Source organism: Triturus cristatus, chromosome 9 (assembly GCF_964204655.1).
Source record: "Triturus cristatus chromosome 9, aTriCri1.1, whole genome shotgun sequence".
Lineage (NCBI taxonomy): Eukaryota > Metazoa > Chordata > Amphibia > Caudata > Salamandridae > Triturus > Triturus cristatus.
Genome location: NC_140592.1, coordinates 792,203,662 through 792,230,130, shown reverse-complemented (window position 1 = coordinate 792,230,130; position 26,469 = coordinate 792,203,662). Strand labels below are relative to the sequence as shown.

The following is a 26,469-nucleotide window of genomic DNA, read 5'->3' as shown; positions in this document are numbered from 1 at the left end:
CCTCACCATACGTGGCAAAGTCAATGCACTATTTTTAATATATGCCATTTCCCAATAAGGAAGGCCTCCTGAGCCCAGGAGGCAGGGTGCATTACATTAAAGGTGTGCACGTGTAAGTGCAAGCTTATATGTCTCTATAGTGGCATTTACCATTGAAGGCTACTATAAGTGATAGGCTGTCCATACAGTAACATGGGTTGGCACCCAGGCAAACTTGAGGTCATCAGCTCCATTATGGTACCACCGAAATATGTCATGTTTGGTATCAAACAATTTGCCTTCTCACCCCTGACATGAATCTTGTGTCAAGAATGATGTGGCATGAACCCAGGTGGCTACCGTAAAGATTGCCCATCTGGTTGACCGGGTATTCCCTGTGCTATTACTCGCAGCCCAAAGCTGTTGCCGCCAAGACAGGAGTCTGACCCCCTGCCAGGAGGTGTGAACACTCCTAGAAGTCAGAAACAATGACCTGGACAGGAAGGAGGTCACACCTCCCTCCCTGACAGGGTGGCTAGTGAAGTGGTAAATCAAAGGAGTGAGCTTCAAAGTGTATACTGCTGCTGATATGCATCCAGGCTGCCTCCTAAAGGAATACACAGCCCTTCCCCTGGCCCCAGGCATATTTGCATCCGGGCAGGTGGCAAAATGAGCTATTCAGTAGGTGTATACCCCTAGAAGGCAAGCCATACCGCTAGGGTGTGCTACCTGGTCTGTGCAGCTGAGGAATACTTTTGTCATTATTAATTGATAGTATTGTGGGTTCTAGGAAGAAAAGGTGACACCCCCCACCCCCCAGATGTGGTCACCTAAGGGTTGGATTAGTCGCTGGGGCTAGTAGCCCTCTGGCCACTTGCACCCACACCCTTAACACCCCTAACTCAAGGCTTTAACCCAGGACCTCAGTTCTGATGTGACTTGCAACAAGGACAAAGAAGAGGCCTGTGTCTGCAACAACAGGAGCTGCACAAACCAAGTGTGTGATACTCTGCATCTATGACAATATTCCTACAACTGCATGATACCGTCTTGTCCCGGACAAAAGTTCAGCCCCCCCCCCCCCCCCCCAGGCAGAGGGACCCCTTTGAGAGCCAAAGGCAACTCCAGACTACCTTGGAGTATTGGCACTTGTTCCCTGTCTGCAGGTAAAACAGCATCCTGCAACAAAAGATTAGCTGGCCAAAGGGCCCTCCGAGGGATTGCCAAAAAGTAGATGGTCCAATGCATAATGGAAACATAGTCCCTCTCCCCATGAAGTTTCAGGCAGCTAATGTGTCCCCCCCCCGGACCTCCGTCTGTCGAAACTATTTTTTTGCTGAGCTTATTGCTGCTAAGGCCTGTTGGTGGCCAATCCAGCAACTAACCTCTTTACTTGATGCTGCACCTCGAGGGGACTCCACACAACCTTCATCCGATGTCAGCAGCAACTTTGTTGTCGACATGTTGCACCCAGTTTCCCAGCAGCACTGTGTAAGCGGTAAAAACTGCTTTCCTGCGGCTTCCGCTTCATCACCAAGGACAACTCTGCACCTGGACTTCTCGAGACAGGTAACATCGAAATGACTGTTGTGGCTTGGTCCTGGGACCGGCATCACCTTTACCCTCTTTAGGTTCCATGCAGCTTGACCTGCAAGTGAACAGTTGTCACTATCACTTTTTCCCATTGACTGTAATGCAAATGTTCTGCAGAAGTGAATTGCTGCGATTTATGTTTTCTTCTAAAAATCCATAACTCTGATTATATGTATCTAATTTTGTTTATTTTGGTATCTAAACCAATAGAAAAATCTGCTTTATTTTTATAAATTGGTGTTGGATTTCTATTGAGTTGTGTCAATTGCTTATCATCCATGTTGGTACTCTGAAATGCTTAACACATGTTCCTCCAGTAAAGCTTGTTTGGTCTTTGCCACTCTACGACTGAGCTAAGGCTTTATTATTGTGAATCCAAGGACTATATTTGGGGTATTATGAGAGAATTGAATGGTGAAGCCTAACCAGCATCATCACATAATATTTCACCTTCCTGCAACATAAATTCATTGTGCGATCAAACTCTTCATCATTTTCCTCCTCGTTGGCTTCATTATGTTGAACTAGAGAAATAGGTGACCTTAATGTGCTATAATTTAGAGCTCAATCTCTCAATCATTGGTGTGTGGTCTTTAATCCAGTAGATGTCAAACCAAACAGCATCCTCCTGAACAGAAAATTGCCCAAGACAAAAGGCAATGAGGTGTCCAATGACAACAAAATCAGATATTGGTTTAGCATATGTAAGCCAAGTCTTCTCTGGGCAGTACCCTTTACCATCAATTGTGCCTAAATATTTGGTGAACGCAATAAGCCAAGTTTCCTTTCTCTGGGAGGATCACCAGGTGTTTATGAAAATGGAGGCAGACAATTTACACTTTGCATTTTCAAAGAATTCAAATGTGGTGGAAAAATAATGAAACAATAAGCACAACATGTGTGTGTCAATGTAGATGTAATTACCTGTAAATGTCATGAAATGAAATCCCTGGACAAGCTTGCGTGTCACTATGAAACAGTAGTAATACGTTGAAAGTGCAAATGTAACTTAATCTAATAGTAACATGCTGTCCGAAAAGTGTGTGTATCACTGTTCAGTATGATACTTTTGTAGAGCAGTGCCATCTAACTGTTGAAGTAAAAGTAAAAAAGACTGTGTTAAAAGTGTGTGTACCACTGTACGATATGACACTTTGGTAGAGTAGTGTCTTCAGTAAAACTGTAACATACAGTGACATACCATCTGTATACTCTGTGTGGTGTTTGGATAAATATCAGGTGAAAATATCGTGCTGCAGAAATATCACATCAAAAATATCAGGACTACACATATATCGGGGTAAGGAATATTGAAGTTAAAAATAGCGCTGTCAGTGGTGTTTATAATATCGATGTAAAAAACTATCAATGTAGTATATATAGTTGGATATAATTTTATATTATTATATCATTTTTTCAAATTTAATTATAGAAGGTTTTTTTATTTATGAAATTGTGTACATTTCTACGTTTAATTGTTTTAATGTATTTTTTTAATTGTTGAAAAAATGTTTTAGTAGTGGGATGTTGGGTTAATAGGGGATAAGGGTCGGGGGATTTAAAAAAAAATGTATATTTAAATTTTTTAATTTAAGTTGGTAAGTTTTAAAATATGCAAATTATTTTGTTGTATAATGTATTGTATTATATATCAAGTTTGTATTTTATATTTATATTTTGAATTGAAATCTCAATTGAAATGTCAATGTTATTTATCGAAAATTAAAAATGTAAATATTTTAAAAATGTTTTCTATTATTTTTATAAAGTATTATATTTGGATTTATTAAGATGTTTCAGTTAAAAATATGTGAATTTTTTGATGACTTGTTTTAATAAAAGTAGAAGATATTTAAAACTAGGAAAATATTTAAAACAAATATTTAAAAAAATGTAAACATTTGGAATGAGACTAGTAAATGTCTGATTCGGAACCCTTGATTCCGACCGAATTGTACACAGTTCCCAACAACCGATTACGATGCCCGGAAAAAGTTAGGGCTGTCCGAATTGGTTCCGAAAGGCATTCGGACAGGTCGAGTCTTTCGGAGCTGAATCATACAGGTTCAGAGACTTGGTTTCCGAACGAGCGGTTATGATGACCGATTCAGACAGTCATTCCGATTCCGTTTGCCCGGGACAAATCGGCTGTCGGAATCTGTCTTTTGGGGCCCATAGCAGGCCCCATTCACCCAAGGCACTAGGAACCTGGCCCATGGGAGTACCTATGGGTTCCCCTTCTCATGCATGTAAAGTGTGGCAGGCACCATGGGATGCCCGCCACAGGGTGCATGATTTTCCCCAACCTCCCCTATATTCAATAGGAGCCTGTGTTATCAATCAGAAGACAGGCTCCCATTGAAGTCAATGGGAGTCCGACCGAATCGCATAAGAATCCATCCAAATCGCTCAGCCAGACACCCCTGATTCGATTCAGTCAGAATGCTTTCGGGGCGAGATCGTAATCGGCGCCCTAGTGTCCAACAACTTCCACATGTGGTTTAGTTTGGAGTGGGAATAGTAAATAAATGTCACCCCTTTAGTGTCCAACACCGTTATCAAGTTGGTTTAGCTTGAAAAGTGGGAATAGTATATTTTACCCCTTTAGTGTCCAGCATCTTCTACAAGTTGGTTTAGTTTAGAGTGGAAATAGAAAATGCCACCCCTTGAGTGTCCAACAACTTCTATGAGTTGGTTTAAATTGGAGTGGGAATAGTAAATGTCATCCCTTCAGTGTCCAACGCCTTCTCTAAGTTGGTGTAGGTTGGAGTGGGAATAGCAAATGTCACCCCTTTTGTGTCCAACATTTTCCCTAGTATGGTTAGACTGGAGTGGGAATAGTAAGAGGAGATTACGATGTCAGTCGGAAAGCCTCAGACCGCTAGTTGGAGGCTTTCTGACTGTGTTTGGAGGCTTTCTGACTGACACGGTCAATTTGCGGTCCGACCTCCGGATTGCGATGTTGGCGGTCGAAGTCTTCCAGCCGATCGGAAATGCACCATAATCCCCTATGGATGGCGTTTCCTCCATCGGGATTATGATGTCGGTTTCCCACAGCCTTTCCGTGCCTTCCTTTCCAACACGGAAAGGATGGTGGAAAGTGACTTTTGGGGCCCGAGCAGGGCCCCTTTGCCTCTGCGGCCTACGGTTGGTGGTCAAGGGGGTATCTAGGGCACCCCCCTGTAAAACCCTGAACTGTGTGGCTGTCACCATGGGGTGCCGACAACAGAGTTCAGGGTTTTACACATGCACCCATTTCTCTATAGCAGCCTGTATTACATCCGGTTTATGGCTGTGACACAAGCTTGCATTGAGAAATGTGGGAATCCAGCTTAATAGTGTATGGTTGTATCGTAATCAGGCGGTCAGAACCACCGACCGTAGGTTGGTCGGTCACAAATCTGAGATGGTGTCGCTAAAAGGCAACTCAGACGGACATAGTAATAAGCCCCTAAATGTCACCCATTTAGTGTCCAACACTTTCACCAAGTCGGTTTAGATTGGAGTGGGAATAGTAAAAGTTCCCCATTTAGAGTCCAACACCTTCCCAAGTTAATGTTGTTTAGAATGGGAATTGTAAATGTCACCCTTTTAGTTTCCAACACCTTTTACAAGTTGGTTTAGTTTTGAGTGGGAATGGTAAGTTTCACAGCTTTAGTGTACTACACCTTCTACTAGTTGGTTTAGTTTGGAGTTGGAATGGTAAATGTCACTCCATTAGGATCCAACACCTTCTTTGAGATGGTTTAGATTGGAGTGGGACTAGTAGTAAATGTCACCCCTTTAACGCCCAACACCTTGTATGAGTTGGTTTAGATTATAGTGGGAACAGTAAATGTCACCCTTTTTGTGTCCAAATACTTCCCCAAGTTGGTTTAGATTGGAGAGGAAATAGTAAATGTCACCCCTTTAGTGTCCAACACCTTCTATGAGTTTGTTAGATTGAAGCGGAAATAGTACATTTCACCTCTTTAGTGTCCAACAACTTTCCAAAGTTGGTGTAGGTTCGAGTGGGAATAGTAAATTTCACCCTTTTCGTGTCCAACAGCTTCCCTAAATAGATTTAGATTATAGTGTGAATAGTAAAGATCAACTCTTTAGTGTCCAACACCTTCCTTAAGTTGCTTTGAGATGCAGTGGGAATAGTAAATGTCATCCCTTTTGGGTGCAACACCTTAACCAAGCTGGTTTAGGTTGAATTTGGGTTAGTAAATGTCACATTTAGTGTATTAGATTTTCACAACATTTAGTATAATAAAAAGATGTCACACATATTTTTAAAATTGTATTTTTGTCAATTTTAATTTATTGTACAGTTTTACATTTGGTTAAATGTATTTTGGGGAACAGCCATTACATTGCGGCTGTTACCCTGCATGCTATTACAACCCAAGCGTTACAACGCATGCATTATAACAATGCATGACCATCACGACGCAATTATTTACCACGCATAGGCCTTTACAACACATGCCTTTACAACAAATCTTGTTGTAAAGGCATGAATGGTAAAGGGATATGCATTTTAAATCAGGTAAGTATTAGGTAAGTATGGGTTTTGAGGTGGCATGGGTAATTTTAGGGTTTAGGATGGGTAAGGGTCTTGGGGTGGCAAGGGTAATTTTAAAGTTGAGGGTGGGTATGGGTCTTGGGGTGACATGGGTTATTATTTAATGAAACAACTTAAAGTTGCTGAGTAATTTATTTATGTATTAATACTTAATATGCATATTTTTATAATACCAGTGTTTATTTTTTGATTTTATATAATTATTCCACTATGTAATAAAATATTTATATCATTATTATAACAAAAACAAATTGGTTTATTGGTTTAGAGTATGTTGTCATTTTTTAGGTTTTTGTTAGGTTTACAAGTGTTTTAGACGCAAGATTTGGCTATTACTTCTAAATTGTCTAGTCCTTTGTTATTTACAAAGATTCAGACTTTGCATTGTAGCATTTCATACATTTTTTTAGTTTCTTAAGTTTATGGACAATTTGGGTAACAGATTGCTCTGTTCTTAGTTCTTGGTAGCTTTGCTCTTTTTATATTGCTTTGATACATTTTAATAATGTAGGTTGAATTCTGCTAAGTGTGGATTGGAAGGCACTGTGCCATCCTTCCACTGTATTGTTTGTTTTGGCTTCCTGTGCCAGGGCGCTGTCAAAGACATTTCACCATGGTATCTTACATTTAGGTTGGCGTCTGTGTCCTGACCGATGCAGCATGCCAACCCATGTGTCTTCAAAATAGTCCATTAGGGGACTACGTTTGACTTAATTTTGTTTGGGAAAAAAAGTGTTTTCTTTAGTAAGTTATAGTGGTTGACTACCTCTGTGACAGGGACGTAAGCTAGTGCTATCATTATTTTATTTCGAAGGCAAACTGCCTGTTGGTGGAATATTCTACTCTAAGTGCAGAGTTTTGTAGGTGTCACCATATACTCTGATTAAAGTGATACTAACAGCCTTGTATGGATGTTTGGGAGAATATTTAAAAAAATTTGTCCAAAGTCTCTGATTATTTTTTGGGGTAGTAGTTATTTGTTTGTTGTTTGATATAGTTTAGGAGGTCATAATAGGGTACTGCTTTGTTTATTAGGGAGTAAAGCATATATGAAAGGGATGTTAGTGTGCTGATATTTACCATGCATGGTGTATATAGGAATGAATGGTTTGGGAAACATTTTAAAGGTGAGTCCATCATCCAGGTTTGGCATTGGGTAAGTTTCATCAAGTTGTTTGCACACATGGGCGGGTGGGCTGTGGAGAAAGGTTCCTCATATCAAATTGGAGTGCTGAGTCTCCTCAAAGATGAGCAGGATTTATTTACCACCAGTCCAAAACATTCCATGGACATAAGCTGTAGAATGCCCAGATGTACAAATGTTCTTAAAGGTACGTCACCACACCCTGTGAGCCAAAGGTCCAATGGCAGCCCATGACCCTCAAAAACCAACCTCCAATGATTCCATTCTCCCGGTGAAATGACTGATGGTTTAAATGGTCAGTATGTCACTTAGCCCATTGAACTGGATGACACTGTGTTGGGACAGGAATGTTCCTCTGTGAGGTAAATGATGTGTACTCTGCACAGTATTACCCAACTGCAAGGGAATCTGCTATCCTGGGTTTGCTTTGGCCTCAGGACACATGAACTGCAGGCCTAGGATTGAAATTGACATGGATCCTCGTTCTGAGATTATGGAGGGGTGCTAAAAACGTACCCTTGCTGGGCACGAGTCTACCATCTGTGTCCCTGGCCAAGTATAATGAGTGGTGGCAGTGTACCTTGTTTTTAGTGATTTGAATGAGGCTTGGAATGTGGGCTTATGTCTCTTACTGTAACATAAGTTACTTTGTGAGCTTTTGTCTTCATCTTTGATAACATATGGTATAATTCTTGTTTGCTGCCTTGATGATCTGAGCAACTAAGATCACCGAAACTGGTTGGGCAATCAAGTGACCGGCAGTCTTTCAAAGAAAGGTGAAACCTATCCAGGTGATGTGAGAATGCCAAAAATGTGAAGTTCAAGAACCTGGGATTATTATTTTACTACTGGTCTGGGGATTGCAAAAGCCACAAGAGTATTTACTTAACTCTAATCTCTCTTGGTTAATATAGGATGACTCATTTGTTTTGTTCTCCTGCAGAGCTTAGTTCAAAGTCTTTTTGCACCATGATGGGTGAAGACCTGCTATTGTTATTTCATTTTGCATTTGTCAGATCCCATTCCAGGGGCCATGGGGCAGCCTCGGCCGTGGGGCCTAGGTTCATTTGCCTCTAGTGTCCCAGGTTCTGTCCTACCATAGCTCTGCAAACTCAGCTGATTACAACCCTTTCAGCACTTGACTCTCAGTGGTAGCGATGGAGAGCATACAAACGCTTTGCAGGAAGCTAGAGTGCGAGTGATTCCAGCTTAGTACTCAACAGTCACACAGCAGCGTTTGTCTTTATTAAAAAGAAATTACTTTAATACACACAGAAAACATAACACCACACACAACAGCATACATATAAGGGCAATTCACTGGTTCAAGTCCAACGTACAAAGGGATATAAATGTACTGCTCTCCCTCCCTCACTCTCCACCCTATTTCCGGGTTTGAGTTTGACTCTGGGCAGCTGAAGATATCAGACACTGGTACATTGCAACCCCTCTTTAGAATTTGAGCACTCAGTTACTCTTAATACTCCTAATCGTTCATTTACCTTACCACTGTGGAGTTTTATCGAATTACTGTCCATGGCAGGGATAAGCAGCACACATTTGGCTCTCTCCCCCTCTTCTGGGAGGCAATTGGGTCAGGCTCAATAGGAGCAGCAGCGGAGGCTGCTTGCTGGAGTCGTTGCAGGCATGCAGACTCAAGATTTGCAGCAAATCTCAGGCACATTACAAGCCTGCTTCTGGTATTACTGTGAATTAAGAGGTGACCAGTGGGGTCAGAGGTCCCTGGACCACCTTGAGGGGCTCTTCTGCAGACTTTAAAAACCCAGCTCAGGTCATGGTGCTGGATTAGAGGTGCAGTCCGTTCAGGGTCATTCATTCATCACAACAGCTCAGTCCGCTCAGGCACACTCCAAGGTATTGAAGGGACCCAGTGCACTTAAGCACAACTGCAGGACTTTGCAGAGGCACATTCTCCTTGGTTGCAACTTCATGATTGCAGTTCACTCAGGCACAACTTCAGGAGAATCTTGCTTGCAGGGCAGGAGAGAAAGCACTCCAATCAAGGAACATGCAGGTTGCTTTCCTGAGTTTCTCTGGGTGGATTGAGCCTCAGCTCTCAGGTAAGATGCTTCTGGCTCACCCTAGAGGATTACACCATCAGCAGATCTGGCACCCTACTTCTGTCTCTCAACAGGCAGGTGAGCTTCTGGGTGCTTCAGGACAGGGAGACAGCTCTTCCTTTCAGGTCAGAGTCAGGGTAATGTATTTTCAGATCTGGGAAGTTTGCTGTCAGCCATACACCAGAATGGGCTAACAGCTGTTTTCAGAGTACTCTGCAGGGTACTATCTTCTTTATAAAAGAGAACTTGGAACTAAAATAACAAGCGGGTCTACAGCTCCCACTTTTAAACAGTTGAATCAGACAGAGGATGTGGATTCTCTCTCTGCACTCTCAGAACCAGTTTGGGGTGGTTCTTCTCTCATGGGTCCTCTCCATGTTATTCTCCAGACACAGCCATTATGCTCCATACGCATCGTTTTCTCCAGTTTGGGGTACCCACAACAGAGGCAGAAAGAGATGTGAGCTTTCTGCACCTGTACATGAAAAGCCACTCTGAACAGCGATGAGAAAAGAGACAAAAGGCTGGCCTCATCAAGACTTATTAGCAACCCCTCTCAGAAAAAGGACCAACTCGAATATCTAAATGAAGGCCTTTCTCCTCTTTCCTACTTCAGTGTAGAACTCCTCCCTCCAGCTTCAGAAATGTCACCAATACACTTCCCCTGTCTGGGAATCTAACCTCACCTCCATCTCACCATATCACATAACATGCACAGGGATGTTAGTGCTAGGACCTGGGTTAACCACTGATGCAAAACTTTACACAAGTGACCCAGTAGGCCTGCACTTCAATGACACAGATAAAAAAAAGTCTGGTCAAAACTACTGATTCACAAAACAAGGTGCACAGCCACAAAATGCTCTACATGCTAAACCCATGACAGGGAAGGTAGTTCACTGTCAAACAAATACATGCACTCCTAGTTAACGCCATCAGGTCCAGAACAGGTCTATGGTCATTAAGGGTAGAAGGCCCTTGACTGTACACCATGCAGAGGCCATTCCCCTCCCAGTAGTATCTATTCCTATCAGCAGTTCTCGGTCATTCGCTTGTGTCATTTTAGACCATAAGGGTTATTTATTAACATTTTGCATGGGTGATCACATATTGCAAAAGACCACAAAGCACTGCATCAATTTAATTAAAATTTTGTTTATTTTTTCTTTTTAAATAATCATATACATGTACTTATGATAAGAATTGAATTAACACAACAACCATGAACAAAAGTCATTTCCTAGTCCTTTTCTAAGGAGAAATGCAACTATTCTATAACAATTATAAAAAGATTTACTTATATGTGAGTAAAACATACTGGGGATACATTACATTACTTACCAATTAAAAAGCCTGCTGGTGCAGTGCAAGATTGCACAGCACCACGTAAGCACCCACGCAACCTAGACCAATGTAGCATCCTGCTGCCAGTATCAAAGTGTAAGTTGTTCGCCTTTGAATATTGATTAGATCTTAGTACCAGAGGTACACCTGCAAGGCATCCAGATATGGCTTAAATTACATATGCACTTAAGAGGAGAATAGGAGAATGAGATATCGCTGAACCTGAACTGAGCATCTGAAGAACAGAATTTCCCAAGGTTACCATCTGGGCAGCATTTCATCAGCTAAAGGTCAAGCAAATGTAGTGCCACCTAAACCCAAACATTTCCACAAGAATATCAGGATGGCATGCAATGCCCTGCAAAATGTTGCCAAGAGGAAAAGTAAGAATGATGATATCGCACACTGTGTGTGAGGTTATGGGAAGTGCAGATGGATATAGATTCACTGTGATGGAGTACTGTGTCACTGTATAATGACAGAACTAATGTGTCACTGGCCCTACTGCGCTGCAGGATATGCAGCTTCCTTTTTTCCACAAAAAATAAATGTATTCATGGCAACAGTTGCTAGAGCAATGTAGGTCTTAGTGTTATTTTAAAATCCTCCTTACAGTGTTTAGCCAATGTTAGTTTGCAGCCATCTTGGCCAGAAATAATAGCTAAGTTGGGAGACAATGTGTGATTTTTCACAATGTTAACTTTTTCAAAAATAACCATTCCCTGATGTTACCTGGAAGTCAACAGTGGAAAATGCGCTGCTGTTGCCTGAATGGTTCATTTTTGCTCATCTGCATTTTACCTAAGAAAACTGGTTAAACTTTAGCTATTATGAAAGTGATTTATACACATTCAAGTAAAGTTTGGACATCTGTGAATGATATCCTTCCTGCAATGACTTGCATGGATTTCTCAATTTTAAGGGATTTATAACAACATTCAGGATTGCAAATGGAAATCAATACAATTCTGAGATTTCCCTGTGGATTCTGACTCGGAGTGTTTCTTGCATGAGTAAGTATTTCCAATGATTTATTATTTCACATGCAGCTTCTTTTTCTTTTTTTCTCACCCTGAAAAATATTTTTCAGTTGGGGAAATATCGTTATTTTCATGCCCAGAAATTATAGCAATGTTTGTGTAATTTTCATACCAAACCGTGCAGGCACGTCGGTGCCGTGTCAAGGGAAGAAATATTATACACATGTGATTGCAAAAGAGTACTCAATTTAAACACTTATTCCTGCATTTAATGGTAGTAAATGTAAGCACACCAATTGGTAATGAAATGTTTTGTAGTGTGAATACTCCTAAAGTTTTAATATTTTGGGAGTTAAGCACTTTTTTTGCTCCTCCCTTTGTTATGTCCTGTTCCCACATTTAACCTTAGATTTACGACTTCAGAAAATCTGACACTCTTGCGCATTGTCCACATCCTTAACTTCCATCTGTGGGAGTATATGTCCACATTTCCTGATTCTGTGAACTTCGGTGTGCAAAAAGTTTTTTAAATGAGCCATATGCATATATAGATATTATTACATTTAGTTTCAGATATACCACTTGAAAATAATTGACTGTACTGAAGCATTTACTACGCGTTCAGGCCTAGAGTAATGAGTCCTTATATCCAAAGAGTTGTATTCAAGGGTGTGTAAGATAAGAAATGTAAATAAATGAAGTATCTTTGATGTAATCACCACAGACGTGATGACATGAAAAAAGTTGATGGATACTTTTGGCACAAAGCAGATTAAATATTTCCTCCAGCACATTCCGGCCCTGCTGACAGTATCACATTTCAGAACATAACGTGATTCCAGGACATGTTGTTGTCGTTCTGTACCCCCCCCCCCCCCCCCCCTTTGCTCATCTGAATTCTCGCAGGACCATCCATCTCAGGTCTGATGCAAATGTCCAGATTCCTTATAGTGGCTCACCAAAGTTCCTGTCATACTAATGCAGTTTATGTGGGAGCTAGGTTGGCAGATGAGTTTTCTAATCTGATGTGAAGTCATCAGTTTTCCCCTGGAAATAATGTGGTTTCCCTATCCTTCTTTAGCTCTAATTGAGAGTGTGGACTACATTATGAAACAAGATCTCAAGGACAAACAAGTCGCACTAATGAGCCATTTTAATATTTGATATATCTATGGATTTACTAAGCCTTGTTTATGCCATATGTTTTGAATTAACAGATGCATAATTTTGCGGCATAGCAACTTGGTACATCTAATAATTAATTAATTTCACGTCAGATTAACTCCTGGGTGCATTGTTAATAAATCCACAAGTCACCCTAAAGAACTTGTAGAACGCCCCCTCTTCTTTGTCATTCCAATATACATGTTGGTATGATGAGTGCAAGTGCATGAACCAGGTATAAAAGAGAGCATGATGTCAACCTATTTTATGCAAGGGTTGGGAGCTGCATGCAAGCAGGAACACACTGGATTGGAAGCTGCCTCACCATACCTACAGCTGCATAGCCCTGCTGGCACACTGCTCTGTCGAAAGTTAACTAGCCCCCTGGGGCAGGGGGGCTGTGCATAGCTGGCAGTGGCTGCTAGGCACCTTATGCATCCTGGAAAATCTAAAAGCAGCATGTCGGCCTAAAAACCACGGGGCAGATTTACAAGCCCCTTGCCGCACTTTTGCGTCACTTTTCCCATGTTAGAAATGACCCAAAAGTGGCGCAAGATCCTTGTAAATAAGCCCCCACATGTCCTGCTGTTAATTTAAGCTAGCTGATCAGTTTATGCCACGCCCAGTTTTGCCTTTGGGCTCCTGCCAAAGCCCTTTGTCCTGACCATCCAAAATGTGTCACTTCTGCATCTGGCAGAATTCTATGTGATGGGCAGTGCTTGAAATGGAAAAATAGAAGTGCAGGTCCCCTGTTCCAGAGTACCTGCTTTTCTCTGAGAAGTGCCGGTACTCGCCAAATAAAAGTATTACGCCCCTCTTGAGAAGTGGAGGTACTCTCCTTCTCAAAATAAAAAAGTGCTGGTACTCCGTACCGGACAGTACCGGTCCATTTAAAGCAATCGTGACGGGGGACGATGTGCAAACACAACTCCTGGAATTCACACACTGTTTATGATCATGGGCCTTAATGTTACACATGAACAGGCGGAAATAACTGCATTTTGAAAAAGTCGGCTGCTTCTAAAATTTGCTTCCCAAACTACCATAATGACTGGAAAAACAGAAGCAAGTATGCGGTAACGGCGAACGTTTAAATGCTGCCTATACTCTCTGACAACTAACAATATTTCTTTCATAATTCATCTAGACCTGGCTTTGGGGTAGTGAGTGAAAATGTGGGTGATTCTGTGCAAATCACTTGGCATGCATGTATGTAAGATTTTAGTATAGCACAAATCTAGTCAAAAGTCAGTGGAGCGCTGTACTGGGTCAAAAGCATTGATAGAGCCAAAAGGTGACTAGTGGAGAAGCTGAGATCCCAAAGCAGATGTGGTCTGTTACATTGTCTCAATGTTGTGCTCTGTCTCCTCGTGCCTCAGATTGTGAGTACAAGTAAGGACAGTTTGGTGCTTCAGGGTTTAGCAACATGCAGATGAGTTTACCAATCTCTTTTTATGATAAGAAGAACCTATGCATGAGCAATTGTAGGGAAATCTTTAATTGAAGAAGTGAGGCTATTGAAAAAGACAAATAGTATCACAACAGCCTGGTTGTACTTGTTTTGCATTCTGCATTTATTTAATCTGTATTTTTTTATTCTATTTTTTTAATTAACTTTGTGGTTTATGGATGTTTCAACATACCGAATAAATTAGTTAAATCAAGTAAAAATAAAACACATGCGGATGTAAACGCACGCACAAAACACACAGAAACACAGACATGTAAGTGCACCTCATGTTTGGGATGGACCTGGAGCATAAATAAAATTTCAATCCGCAGAACATCAAAAACCGAATATAATTTTAAAAGGACAGTTTTCAACCTTAGTAAAAACTATTAATGTAGCATAACCTATTCCGTAGTGCTGATTCCACCATCTATTTTGTCAGACTCGCCCCATCTCTCAACTGTTTTACTTAGAACCTCCCTTCTGGTTTTCATCATGTCTTACACAGTGTGTGTAAGCCTCAGTTCACAAACTACGTTTTAAGCATCAAGGAAGCACAAACGTTTGAGAGACACTATCTCTCCACACATCACGCCAAAGGACAATAATGTGCGGAGGAAAAGGAAACACCCGCAATCTGTTATGAAGTTTAAATCAACGAGAAACAATGCAAAGAAAGAGTTGCAGAACGGAATGGCCATAGGTGTCATTTAGGGGTCGGCAGAGGTCGCAGCTGCGACCCCTAGCTTGCCCCTTGTGAGCCCTGGCACCGCCTTTGCGACCCCTGGCCTCAGAGGGGGCAAAATCAGTGCCAGGAATACAGTGATTGCTTGTCCTTACAGAAGTTGGTTGAGGCCCACTCGCTTTGATTTCAGTCATTTTTTATTACACGAATGGTAATAATATTACGTTATTCACTAGTAGTGTAATAAAACATGGAGCACAGTTAGGTGGAACATGACCTTCCCTGGGAGCTGAGGTGAGTAACACAATGCTTTTAAATATCTACTGTGTGAGTGCTCGCGGGCGAGAGTGTGTTTACCTGATAAAGAGTGTAGGTAAGAGGGAGTGAAAGTGAAGGCCAAAGGGCATGTGATTTCACTTCCGCTACCCCAGGCATTTTGATGAATTGACGTCCATGGAAATGGCACTCTAATTTGCAACTCTAATGTGCTCTGAGGCCATATGGACCCTTCACGTTTCCCGTGGACTACAAGTAGTAAATCAGGATAGTCTGTAGTAGCTGCTCTTTAGTCTAAGATATAACTCTGAGTGCAGCAACTCATGCATAAGCAACAGCCAGAATGTGGAGGAGCTGAAGTCTCTACCACAGCTGCAGCCCGTGCAGGTAAGAGCGGTGGGGCGGTAGGGCTGGGTTTGGGGGGGGGGGTCGACAGATGACAACAAGGGAAAATTAAATAAATAATACATTTTCCTTTGTCGTCTTCTGTCGAATCTCCCCCCCCCCCACCTTGCCCCACTGCTCTTACTTGCACGGGCTACGGCTGCTCTACCACAAAGTGTGAATTAATAGTTTGGGAAACTGTTCTCCACCACTGTATAAACTGCTACAATGACGGCACCTTGGCATGCACCTTGGTGCTTCGTCTTTCTCACTACAATTTTAGTTCGGTGGAGAAACATAGTAGCCACCCCACCTTCCACACCCATGACAATGGTTCCACGATGCCCTGCTATGGTTACATGGCATGGCTGCCAGACGGAGGAGGATAAAATTAAACAAAGGAAAAAAGTGGCGATGCTATGACCATCAAAGAAGCAATGAACACGAAAGGAAAGAAGTGAAGATGTACCAATGTATGGTGATGTCAGGGGTAGAAAATAGGTGGAGAACGAGCAAACAGGAGGCATGTTGTGCCAGTCAATAGATAATGCTGGCAATTTCAGGGATGGTGATGAGGTTTTAGCTCATACTGAGGCCTGTGACCGAGTAAGGGAAAATGAATGAGGGAGGGTGGGGGGGAGGGGGGGGGGGTAGGATCTGGGATGATGTGATTATCTGGCCATGGTTGTAATGAAAGAATGAATGATGTGACAGTAGGGACAGTTTGTGGGGAAAGAGGATAGGATGGTGCAGAAACAAGGGGGAGAAGGGGGGCAAGAACATACGTTAATATTGATGTAAAAGACTGTATTAGCACAAATACATGTCCTAGAACAATGATCTATATGGTGAGGTGATGAAATGTATCACCCAGTTACTTAGGGCCTGATTATGAGTTTGGCAGTGTGGAAGCGGAACGGCACACCACTGTCTCACTCTCACACCACCAAACCTCACCGCCGGCCGTCTGTCAGATTACGAGTTTTCTCGTGGTCTGGCAGGCAATCCTTAGGCATTCTCACTGCGGTGCCTATTAAAAAGGCACCTCCTTGGGAACACCAAAGCCTGTTCCTGCATGGCATGGACTGTGCAGTCCATGCCATGCAGGAAAGGGGGTGCATGCAGACAGGGCTGCACACCATGTGGCCCCCTCCATGCATCTTTAGGCCATAAGGGAATGGGGGCCCTGTAGGGCACTCTTAGTTTCCCCACAGCCACAGGTTTTATGGTGGGCTCGCCGCCATGAAATCTGTGGTGGTGAGGATACTCGTAATATGCTTGGCGGTGCCGCAGCGGCACCACTAGCATATTGCGGCCCTCAGACGGCCACTCCACCAGCAGGGACCATGGATCCCGGGCGGTTGCGGCGGTCCCATGGCAGTCTGATCGCCACAGCTATAATACGGCGGTTGGACCACTGGTGCAGCGATTGTTGATTACCACTGCAACTCAATGACGAGTTTGGGGCTCCTATGGACCACCAAACTCGTTATTAGGCCCTTAGATTGTGGCAAAAACCTTTACTGAGACATGCAAATAGTATTTTTACATATTCTCCTTGAAAGGAAATAACTGATACACAGGGAAAGCAGTACATTTGACTAGGACAGTAATCCAAAACGGGAAAAGATTGATCATTGATAATTGCCTGGAATAAGGCAATGCTCTTTTATCGGTGATGTCATAAAGGTCAAACCATTCTGATGAAAATAATCAATAAGTTATCAAATAATTGGTAACCAGTGAAAAGGTAATGCATGGCCACACACACAGCTCATTATCAAGGAGCAGATAATCGAAAAAGAGTAAATATATGATAGATACTCAGAACCTGATTCACAAATATATTTCCACAACTACATTCAAATACAGAGCCTAAAGAAATGCATTTGCAAGTGCAAAATCCACATTCAGATTGTGGGAACCAGGACTGCTGCAATTTACAAGTACAACAATTCCACCGGTGTGGTGAAATGTCTGTGTTCACACTAGGGATTTGTTGGGCCTACAGGAAGAGCCCTACCATCAAAAGTAGGTGAGCACCTGCAAACGTGTAAATGTGTTAGTATGTACGTATCCATGGCAGGTATTGTCCCAACCTGGAAATGCACACACAATGTTACAAATGGATTACTGTAAAGGGCAGTGGTATGTGCATTTCAAGTGTGGGCGTTAGATTGGACCACCCCCATGTCTAATGAGATTTTAGTGAAAGTGGTTCCTCCACAGGGAACTACATATCCCCGGGCGCAAATAAAGAAGTATTTCAGACAGAGTTCCATGTGTAGACATGCCCACTTGTTGAAACTTTTACATGAATACATTCAGGATGTATGAGTCCTGGAAGAAAAGAAGAGAAATACTCCTAAAGTTCCTTGATAATTCGATAAAGGCTTAAATTTCTTACAAAATTGGAGCAATCCTGGAAGTACAAATGTCCAACTTTTTCCTACCATCTCTGACAGACCACCACAATGAACTGAAAAACGTAATCAATGAGATGATCAATTGATGATTAGCGGTGCAACAAAGAGCAAAGAATGAGATGATGAAGGCGTATTAATCAGTTAACAATAGGTAGTCGGTGAGCAGATGATGAATAACCAGTAAGATTATGAGGGGCAATCAGTGAGATGGCAAAGGTTAATCCAGGAGTTATGACAGTGAGTAATCATTAAGATGACAGGGGGTAATCAGTGAAATGTGAAATTGTTATCAATAGTAGGACAATAAATAATCAGTAAGATGATAATTAGTGAGATGAAAATGGGCAATCAGTGAGCTGACGATGGACAATCAGGGATATGACAATGGGTAATAAAAGGAATGAGATTTGTAATAAATTAGATGAAAGTTGGTAATCAGTGAAATGACAATGGGCAAACAGAGATGTGGCAAAGGTCATCAGTGAGATGATAATGCAATCAGTGAAATGACAACTGAGGATCAGTAAATGATAATGGACAAATATTTTTTGAAGAGCATAATTGCTATGGGACAGTAAATAAACTGTTCCTTCATAGGTGTTTATTATTCAATTGGTTACAACTCTGCTAATGAACCGAACTTATTAGTTTCACTCACAGAACAACATATTCCACAAATACAAATTATTGGAAGGTGCAGAGTAATCTAATTGACAATGGTTGAACCAACAAAAAAAATGATGCAGTGCCTTAAAGCGGTACTGTCAGTGAGAATTTGGTTTGTGCTTATGAGGCAATCGGAGAGTTTGGTCTGTGGATGAAAAGAAGATGCCATGAAGTGCTTCGCATCCATGTGTATGGAGAATATCACAAAATATAACAAAACCATTTTTCTCCACTAAAGTGTTGACACTGCCTGAAAACAACTATGCAGAATAAAATCCAGAATGTCACAGAAAAGGAAATAAATGTTTGGCTGGAATCCAGTGAACCCGAGGATCACAATCCCCCAAAAAAGAACTTCTTCAGCTTGTCTATGTGCTGCAAAGTGCTTGGCTGTTTCACTGGAGTGAAAAAACTATATAAAGGAAGATAGTAATTTATGGTAAGAACATTAAATCCAGCAGAAGACTTAACAGTTGCAAACGATCTCTCTTCAATAAGGTCACCACCATGTGGATATATCACAAAGGACATAATGTACCAATCATATGATTTTAACAACCTTATGCAATCTGGGAGTGGCTGTCTTCCCTCCCATTTAAAAAAATTGTACTACAATTTCGGATTAAAATGTTTCATATAATTGAAACCTGTGTCTGGCACATGATGTCTTGATCTCATGCTATCAGCTGGCAAGCCATTGTACATTAAAACTTGATAGATGAAGACATGACTTACCCAATCTTCAAATTTGTCTTTCCCTTCCATTTTCTTGTGCAAGTCACAAAATGAAATATTGCAGTTAGCCACAAAGTCATCATATCCTATTGGGGTATCATGGAAAACAGCCAGCTCCATCTTGTTGCCGTCGTTGACGTTGATGTCGAACTCCTCGTTGTAGGTGGGCTTGTTGGTCCGGTGCTTGATGCTGGTCTGCCCGATCCGAATCTCGTCCACATTGACTGCGATGTAAGGGTCCAGCAAGTTAGAAGACTTCTTGAACACAGAGTGCCTCTGAGACCACCGCGTGGGCTGCAAACCCACTGCCTCTCGGATCTTCAGCTTTAAATATCCATTGAATCGCATGGTGGTGGCCATTGAGGTCGCCTCAGGATAGAGAAAGCAAATTTACCTGAAATCCTGAGGAATTAGGGAAAGGTGCCCTCTCCCAACCTCACTGCCTGCTAAGAGGCAACCATAGATAGGTCAATAAAAGGGTGTTATAGTAAAGGCAGTGGATCTAGATAGAACAAAAACTTCATTATAAGAAAAAAAGGTAAAGGAGATGTCGTCACCAAGCTAAACAAATCCCAAAATGAAGAAGGCTTAAAATGAAGCAGCATATATGTCCCGACTGCAAAACTGGGGCAGTGGAAGGTGACCTTTGAAGCTGGACCTGTGCGTGCATGAAGGAACTCCCGACTACGCAGATATCCTGATAAAAAAAATCCCGGAGACCTGGTATATTTTCCCAAATATGACGAGAATCTTGTCACAACGGCTGCAAGCGACCCGGCTGGGCTCTCTCGATGAAGCTCAGCGAGCGGCGCGCGCTCTGTGTCTCTGTGAACCAGGAAGCAGCTGAGAGCCTGTCAGAGAACCGCGAGGCGGCGGGGAGGAACCGGGGAGAAAAAAAATAACAAATGCCTTCACTGCGAGTCCTGGCACCGGGACAGGAAAGCAGAACGCAGCAAGAAGGTGCGTCAGGGGCAGCAGCCAGGAGCCTCTGCTAGCGGTGGCCACCCCTGGAGCTCGGCTGTGCCACATATCATCGTTCCGCTGTTGCTAAAATCAGGAAGAAAGGTGGCTGGGAAGTAAACAGGTAGGCAGATAGGTGTGTCAGGGCAGCAAGAGTTTTGCAAGAAGGGGCGGAGTGTGAAACTCTTAGAGGCTCGGAAAAGTCGCCGCCCTTCACCTTCACCTTTACAAATATGATGGCAGGGAATAGGAGGGCACAAAACGAAGCGAGCACGTTGCAAGCTGCTTGAGCGGTATTTTAATTAGAGCAGATATATGTGCTCAATACTGTGCAAGCCAGCGTGGAGATGCAGATGTTCTTCGCAAAGCTTGTGAAACAAAAATGAATTTGAACCCCACTGAGGCGCATGCCAGTCTTTGATTGCAAAGGAAACTGTGGTAGTCTTATTTCCTCCACAAGCGCATTAACCCAGTGACATATTTTACCGGTAAGCCAGCGTTTAGTGTAGTTTATTTAGGGCGTCTTCATTCTCTGTGCTCCCTCATATTGTACACTAAACTGTCAAACCAGCAACGTGCTAAATAGTGTGCATTACTGTCCATATCAGAGGACACAAATACAAGTTCAGTATTTAATAATTTGATAATACCGACTAACCATATGTTGTAGGTATGAATCTTTGTGCAGAGTGAGCTCTCCAAAGGGCTTAGCATTCTGCTCAGAGAGGGGCATATTATCAAGCACGGGGTTAAAATTATCGCCGCTTTACCGGCAGAAAACTGCCGCTAAAGCGGCGATAATGGGCTTGATAATATGTCGCAGAGAATTCAAATAGAAGCCCATGTTGACACCAGAACATGGGCTTCTATGGGAATTCTCAAGAGCATATTATCGCCGCTTCTTGATAATATGCCCCAGAGTTCTCCACACTCTGTGTTCTCTCATGGAGCTCTGTGTTCTTTCACAGAGTGTTATTCCTTGAATGTGTTGTGCATCTTTTGTTGTGGTGTGAGCCTCCTCACGTGCTCAATGTGTTCTATACTTTGCTTATGTTTGAATGTGGATATCATGGCCTGTGCTGCCCTTGGTGTTGGTTAGCACCGTTACTGCTGAGCAGCTGATGGGGAAGGTGCGTTGACTGTGGGCTCCGTTTATATTACTACTTGTTGCTGCAAAAAGCATACAGTGGAAAACCAACCTGGATTTAGTGTGGAATTCCTGTTGCAACAGCATCCTAGAAGGCAAACCAAAAATAAATCGCCACTGGTTGAACTGCTCACACATTCACAGAGCACCTTGAGAGCACTGTAAGAGTAGGCCACAGGGTCGTAGACACAACTTTATTTGGGGGATATTTTGAGGGGGGCATGGTCACCACTAATGAAAGCATGAAATGAGGGTTTTATGGTATGGGCTAGGAGTTCCATCTTCAAATAAATTTTAAAACGTGCAATATTATTGGGTTTCTAAAGCACACAGCATTATCAGCAATATTTTACATTATGATATTGCTGTACTCCAAAGCTTTCTGGGCAAATAGTCTAGTTGCATATTTTAAGTGCATTTTTTTGTTTAAAGCAAAACATCACCAGTCTTGCTTTTGAGCTTCTGCAAGTATTTGCAACTAACCAGAGAGCATTCAGGGAGCAGTATAGGTAGCCTCATAGTGTTAAACTTTACAAACATGTGTATACATTTTTTCTTGAACCACTGTCAGTAGTTTAAGCTGAGCTCAAATCAGTTCCTTAAAGTGCTCTCCCTATAATAAAGACTTTGCATTAATAACCCATAAATACAAGTTTGAACAGCATGAGCATATGAGTAAAAATATTAACCTTAACTGCGAACAATGTTCTTTCACAAATCCACGATGTGGTGCTGTGAGCTGGCAGGCAAAGTGTTAGAACTGCAGGGACTTGGGCCTGCTTGACCAAAGGACAAAATAATCATAAACACATGTCCTTGGCCCCAATGTGCCCTGGTTGTTGGTGACAGGAATTCCATACTCCTGTGGAATATAACAATTTAAGCAAAGGTGTTGTGGGTTATGGTGAAACTCAAAGCATCTTGGGCCGGTAACTGTGATAAAAAGCTGAGAGAGGTAGACAGTGTATTAGCACGACAATCCCACCTCTCCTTTTTGTTATGCATGTCATGTGCTCTAGTGTATACTGTTGGGTTGCTGGAAGAGATCCAAGGCAATGCTGGAGGGTAGTAAGATAGTCATAGAAAGCTAGAGACCATGACAAAGCAATGCAAAATAATGAGCGTACAGGCAAACAACAGGCTGTGTCACAGCTGCAAGAAAGTTGAGAGATCATGCTGTTCTGGAGATTACTTCATCAAAATGAGATTATGCTAATATCACTGTAATTCATGGAAAGCATGGCTGCCTTCAAAATAACAGGATATAGCCACCGCTCTCCATTATAATGCACAGCCCATCTATTCTAATCTTGCCTGTCATTGTCCAGGATGACACACTTCTAAATTATATGAAACTTCACATGAATGCAATGTCATCAAACCACTTTAATTCAGATTCTCAAAGTGCCACAGAACCATACACATGGCAGTGAGTTGCATACAAACTGACAAAATATAGCATAACTCTTTGGTACAAAGCTGGTGAAGTGAAAACTTTGATTCCTTGAAGGCAGAACCTTGTCATTCTTAGCTCTATTGTGGCATCATGGATCTGTCTCATTGTGATCACAAAAAAGGGTGCATGCCAAAATGCCAAAAAACATCCTGCACAGGATATAACAAGCACTATATGAGGTGTCATAAAGACAGAGCGAATGAGGCAGCCTTGAATAGAGCAGTCAAACCTGCAGATGTTTGAACTAAAAACACCTGAGATGGACTCTCAGTCATCTCACCATGAACATTGAAAGATTCAATAACATTCATAAGTATAACATGACTATTTTATAAAGCATTCACCCCAAAGTGACCATGCGGAACTTGAATGATCTCCAGAAAATTGCAGATTTTAAGTTATGACTGTGCTCCAAATGAGGCCCTGCATAGTCATATAGTCAAAGATAGTTGCCTGCAATGAAATTATTAGTTTTAATAACAGCTAGACCAGCATGGCCCTTAGGAAATGAAGAAGACAACTTCAATCAGTTGAAACATTTTAGCTTCAGCACTCTAGAGAATTTCATAATAAATATTAGTTGTACAATTTCAAAATAACGTGTCATTATTAGAAAAATGTAATAGTATTCAATTTACAAACTTCCAGAAAATAAAGAGTCAAATTTGCCTTGCCAATTATTCAAGCACGTGATGTGCACATCGCAGCATACTTGAGGTGGCTAAGAAATACATACTTTCAATTCCTTAGCATAGTAAGTCCAAGAGAAAAGAAACTCTTCTTTCAATTCCATCAAAGTAATTGATCCTAAGTGTTTTTTTGTATGATGTACTTGCAGATGGTGGTCATAGTGCCTGCCCTTCTTAACAGACACAGTCAAAAGATAGCAGGGACCCTAGACAAAGGAGGAGAATGCTACAGGTGACAGTGACAGGTACAGTTGAAACACAGCATAAGCCAAGAGGAAGTCCCTACAACAGAAAAAGGTAGGACAGGGGAACTTACTGAATTCACTTACGTTACCATAGGTGCCCCCCAGGCCCAGATGCGGGGGGATAGGGATTAAGGGGGCCCTGCTAGGGGCCCCCAGTCTCGCCTTCTGACAGCCTTTCCATGTCATAAAGGCTGACATGGAAAAGCTGTCGGAAACCAACATCATAATCCAGATGGCAGAAAGTACCTCATTAAGGGATTATGAGGAGTTTCCAACTGACCAATGGGCTTCATGAGCCTGTCGGAAGGCGTGGGTTGGTCCCTCTGACTGCACGTATCATAATGCTTCGATCGGACTACAGCAGTAGATGTGGTTTGGATCTGTTTAGAAATCCAGGGCCCTTATCACGATGACGGTGCAGGGAAGTTCAGGGGGGCATCATAGGTGCCCCCCAGGCCCAGATGTGGAGGTCCAGGGATGCTGGGGACCCTGCTAGGGGCCACCAATGTCACTTCCCGACAGCCTTTCCATGTCGTAAAGGTCAACATGGAAAGGCTGTCAGAAACCGACATCATATTCCCGACGGTGAAAACGCCGTCATCAAGGGATTATGAGGAGATTCCAACCGACCGATGGGCTCCATGAGCCCGTCGGAAGGTGTTGGTCGGTCCCTCTGACTGCTGCCTCCTTCCGCACGCATCGTGATGCGTCGGTCAGATCACTGCAGTAGATACGGTTTGGGCCGCAGCTGAGAAGCTGTTGTTGCTGTCCGAACCGCATCGTAATGAGGCCCTAGGCATTCAGCAATGCCGGTAGTGGGCTCCTGAGGAATGCTTTGGGTTCCTGCTATTTTTATTCTTCAAGATGCATGGCTTTGGTTATTGTCAGGTCTTAAGCATTCATCACTGCAGGGTACCTTGTGTTTTTAAAACTGCAGGAGCCGCTGCATGAACTAGGATGATGCACTTTAAAGAAAACAAGAGACAAAGGCGGAATGGTTGGATTAATCTCAACCAATTGTAATTACTTGCACAACAATCTAATCTATAATTATTTTGCTCACTGAACCACTAAAGGTGAAAGGTGAGCAATGTGCTGATCAGAACTGTTCATCCCAGTTGCCTGGCCATGTTCTCAGAAGGGGCATACAAGCAACCCCAGACCGGTTTCATGTGTATTTAGCCTCCTCAGTAGGTTACAGGTTTAGTCCTCAACATAGTGAGCTATGCTCCCAATGTCTGAGCACGTCTGTCACACTTAAAAAGTTTCACTTAGGAAACAGGGAGCCAATGGAGTGAATGGATAGGCACAGTGAGCTAAGGGACCATGTCTGAGCATACACTTCACATTTGTGGCGCCTCACTTGGTTGCATGCAGTGGTAGAGTGCAGATGAGATCTGAGTGTGTATGTTCTGTGGTGTGGGAAAGAATGGGTATTTTTTATATGTGTTTAGAGGGGTGCATGTGCTCATGTGAAGGTCTTCTGTTGAGTACTGGCTGTTTGTGTGTTTGAGCAGAGGGAGGTGGTGTTTATGACTTTGTGTTAATTAGGGATCTATGTAGTAATCAAGTAAGCTTGAAACCTTAATCCGGGGCCTGAACCGAATATTAACCAACCTTGACATGGTCCGAAAGCCTATTCAACCTCCTCCCGGGTCCACCACTGCACCAAGCTCCACCCAACTTTGGCCTGCCTAGGTACCGCCTCCTAGCGGGCTCCCTGCCCCCCTCACGTCCTGGCCATCGACCCCTAGAAGAACGGTTATTGAGAAATGCTTAGAGTGACCCAGAAGATCGAAAGCCACATTGTCCTCACTGGAAGCGGCAGGCCGAGCCTCAACCTACGACTCTCCCCCCACTACCTCCCCTAAATCTAAGATCCAAGTGATTACTGGAGTCGGAAGAGACCACCCCCGCCGAAAGCCCCAAGACCACTGGCCCACCTCACTTCTCTACTTAGGGCCTCACCTACAAAGAATCGGAGCAAATAAGGGTCCCCCATCAACTGCATTCTCCTAAATTGTAGATCAGCCTCCAAACATGCAACCGAACTAGCAGAAGCCATCCTCTCTCATGACATAGACATCGCATTCATCACGGAGACATGGCTAAATTAACTCTCCTATTCTAACTTGGACATGCTTGTGCCGCCAGGCTTCAAAATGATCAACATAGACAGAAAAGTTCAAAGAGGAGGAGATATAGCAATCATACACAAGAACAACATCTCTATTGCGGAAACCGACTCTTGCCTGTACAGCTCCTTTGAATGTCTCACAGCCAATATCAAGACAAGTGACAACAGACCAACACTTTGCCACCTCCTGTGTCACCCCCCAGGCAACACCACCACATTCAGGGAACACCTCTCCAACCTGATTGCTTATTGCTCACTCGGAAACTCAAACAACATAATTCTTGGCGACCTCAACCTAAGGTGGAATGAAACAAACAACTTGCGAATTCAAACCCTAAACAACCTCCTACAAGATAAC

At 42.6% G+C, this 26,469-nt stretch overlaps 1 protein-coding gene across 1 annotated transcript in view; it reads right to left on the bottom strand.

Annotated features, from left to right (window-relative positions):
* The window catches only part of PRKCH (protein kinase C eta), a 536,393-nt gene extending 515,838 nt beyond the window's left edge, over positions 1 to 20,555 (bottom strand). Inside the window, exon 1 of the mRNA XM_085626180.1 lies at positions 19,478 to 20,555. Coding sequence (XP_085482306.1) covers positions 19,478 to 19,837 — 360 coding nt within the window. The 5' untranslated portion in view covers positions 19,838 to 20,555. The remainder of the gene's footprint in view (positions 1 to 19,477) is intronic.
* Positions 20,556 to 26,469: the final 5,914 nt, after the last annotated feature.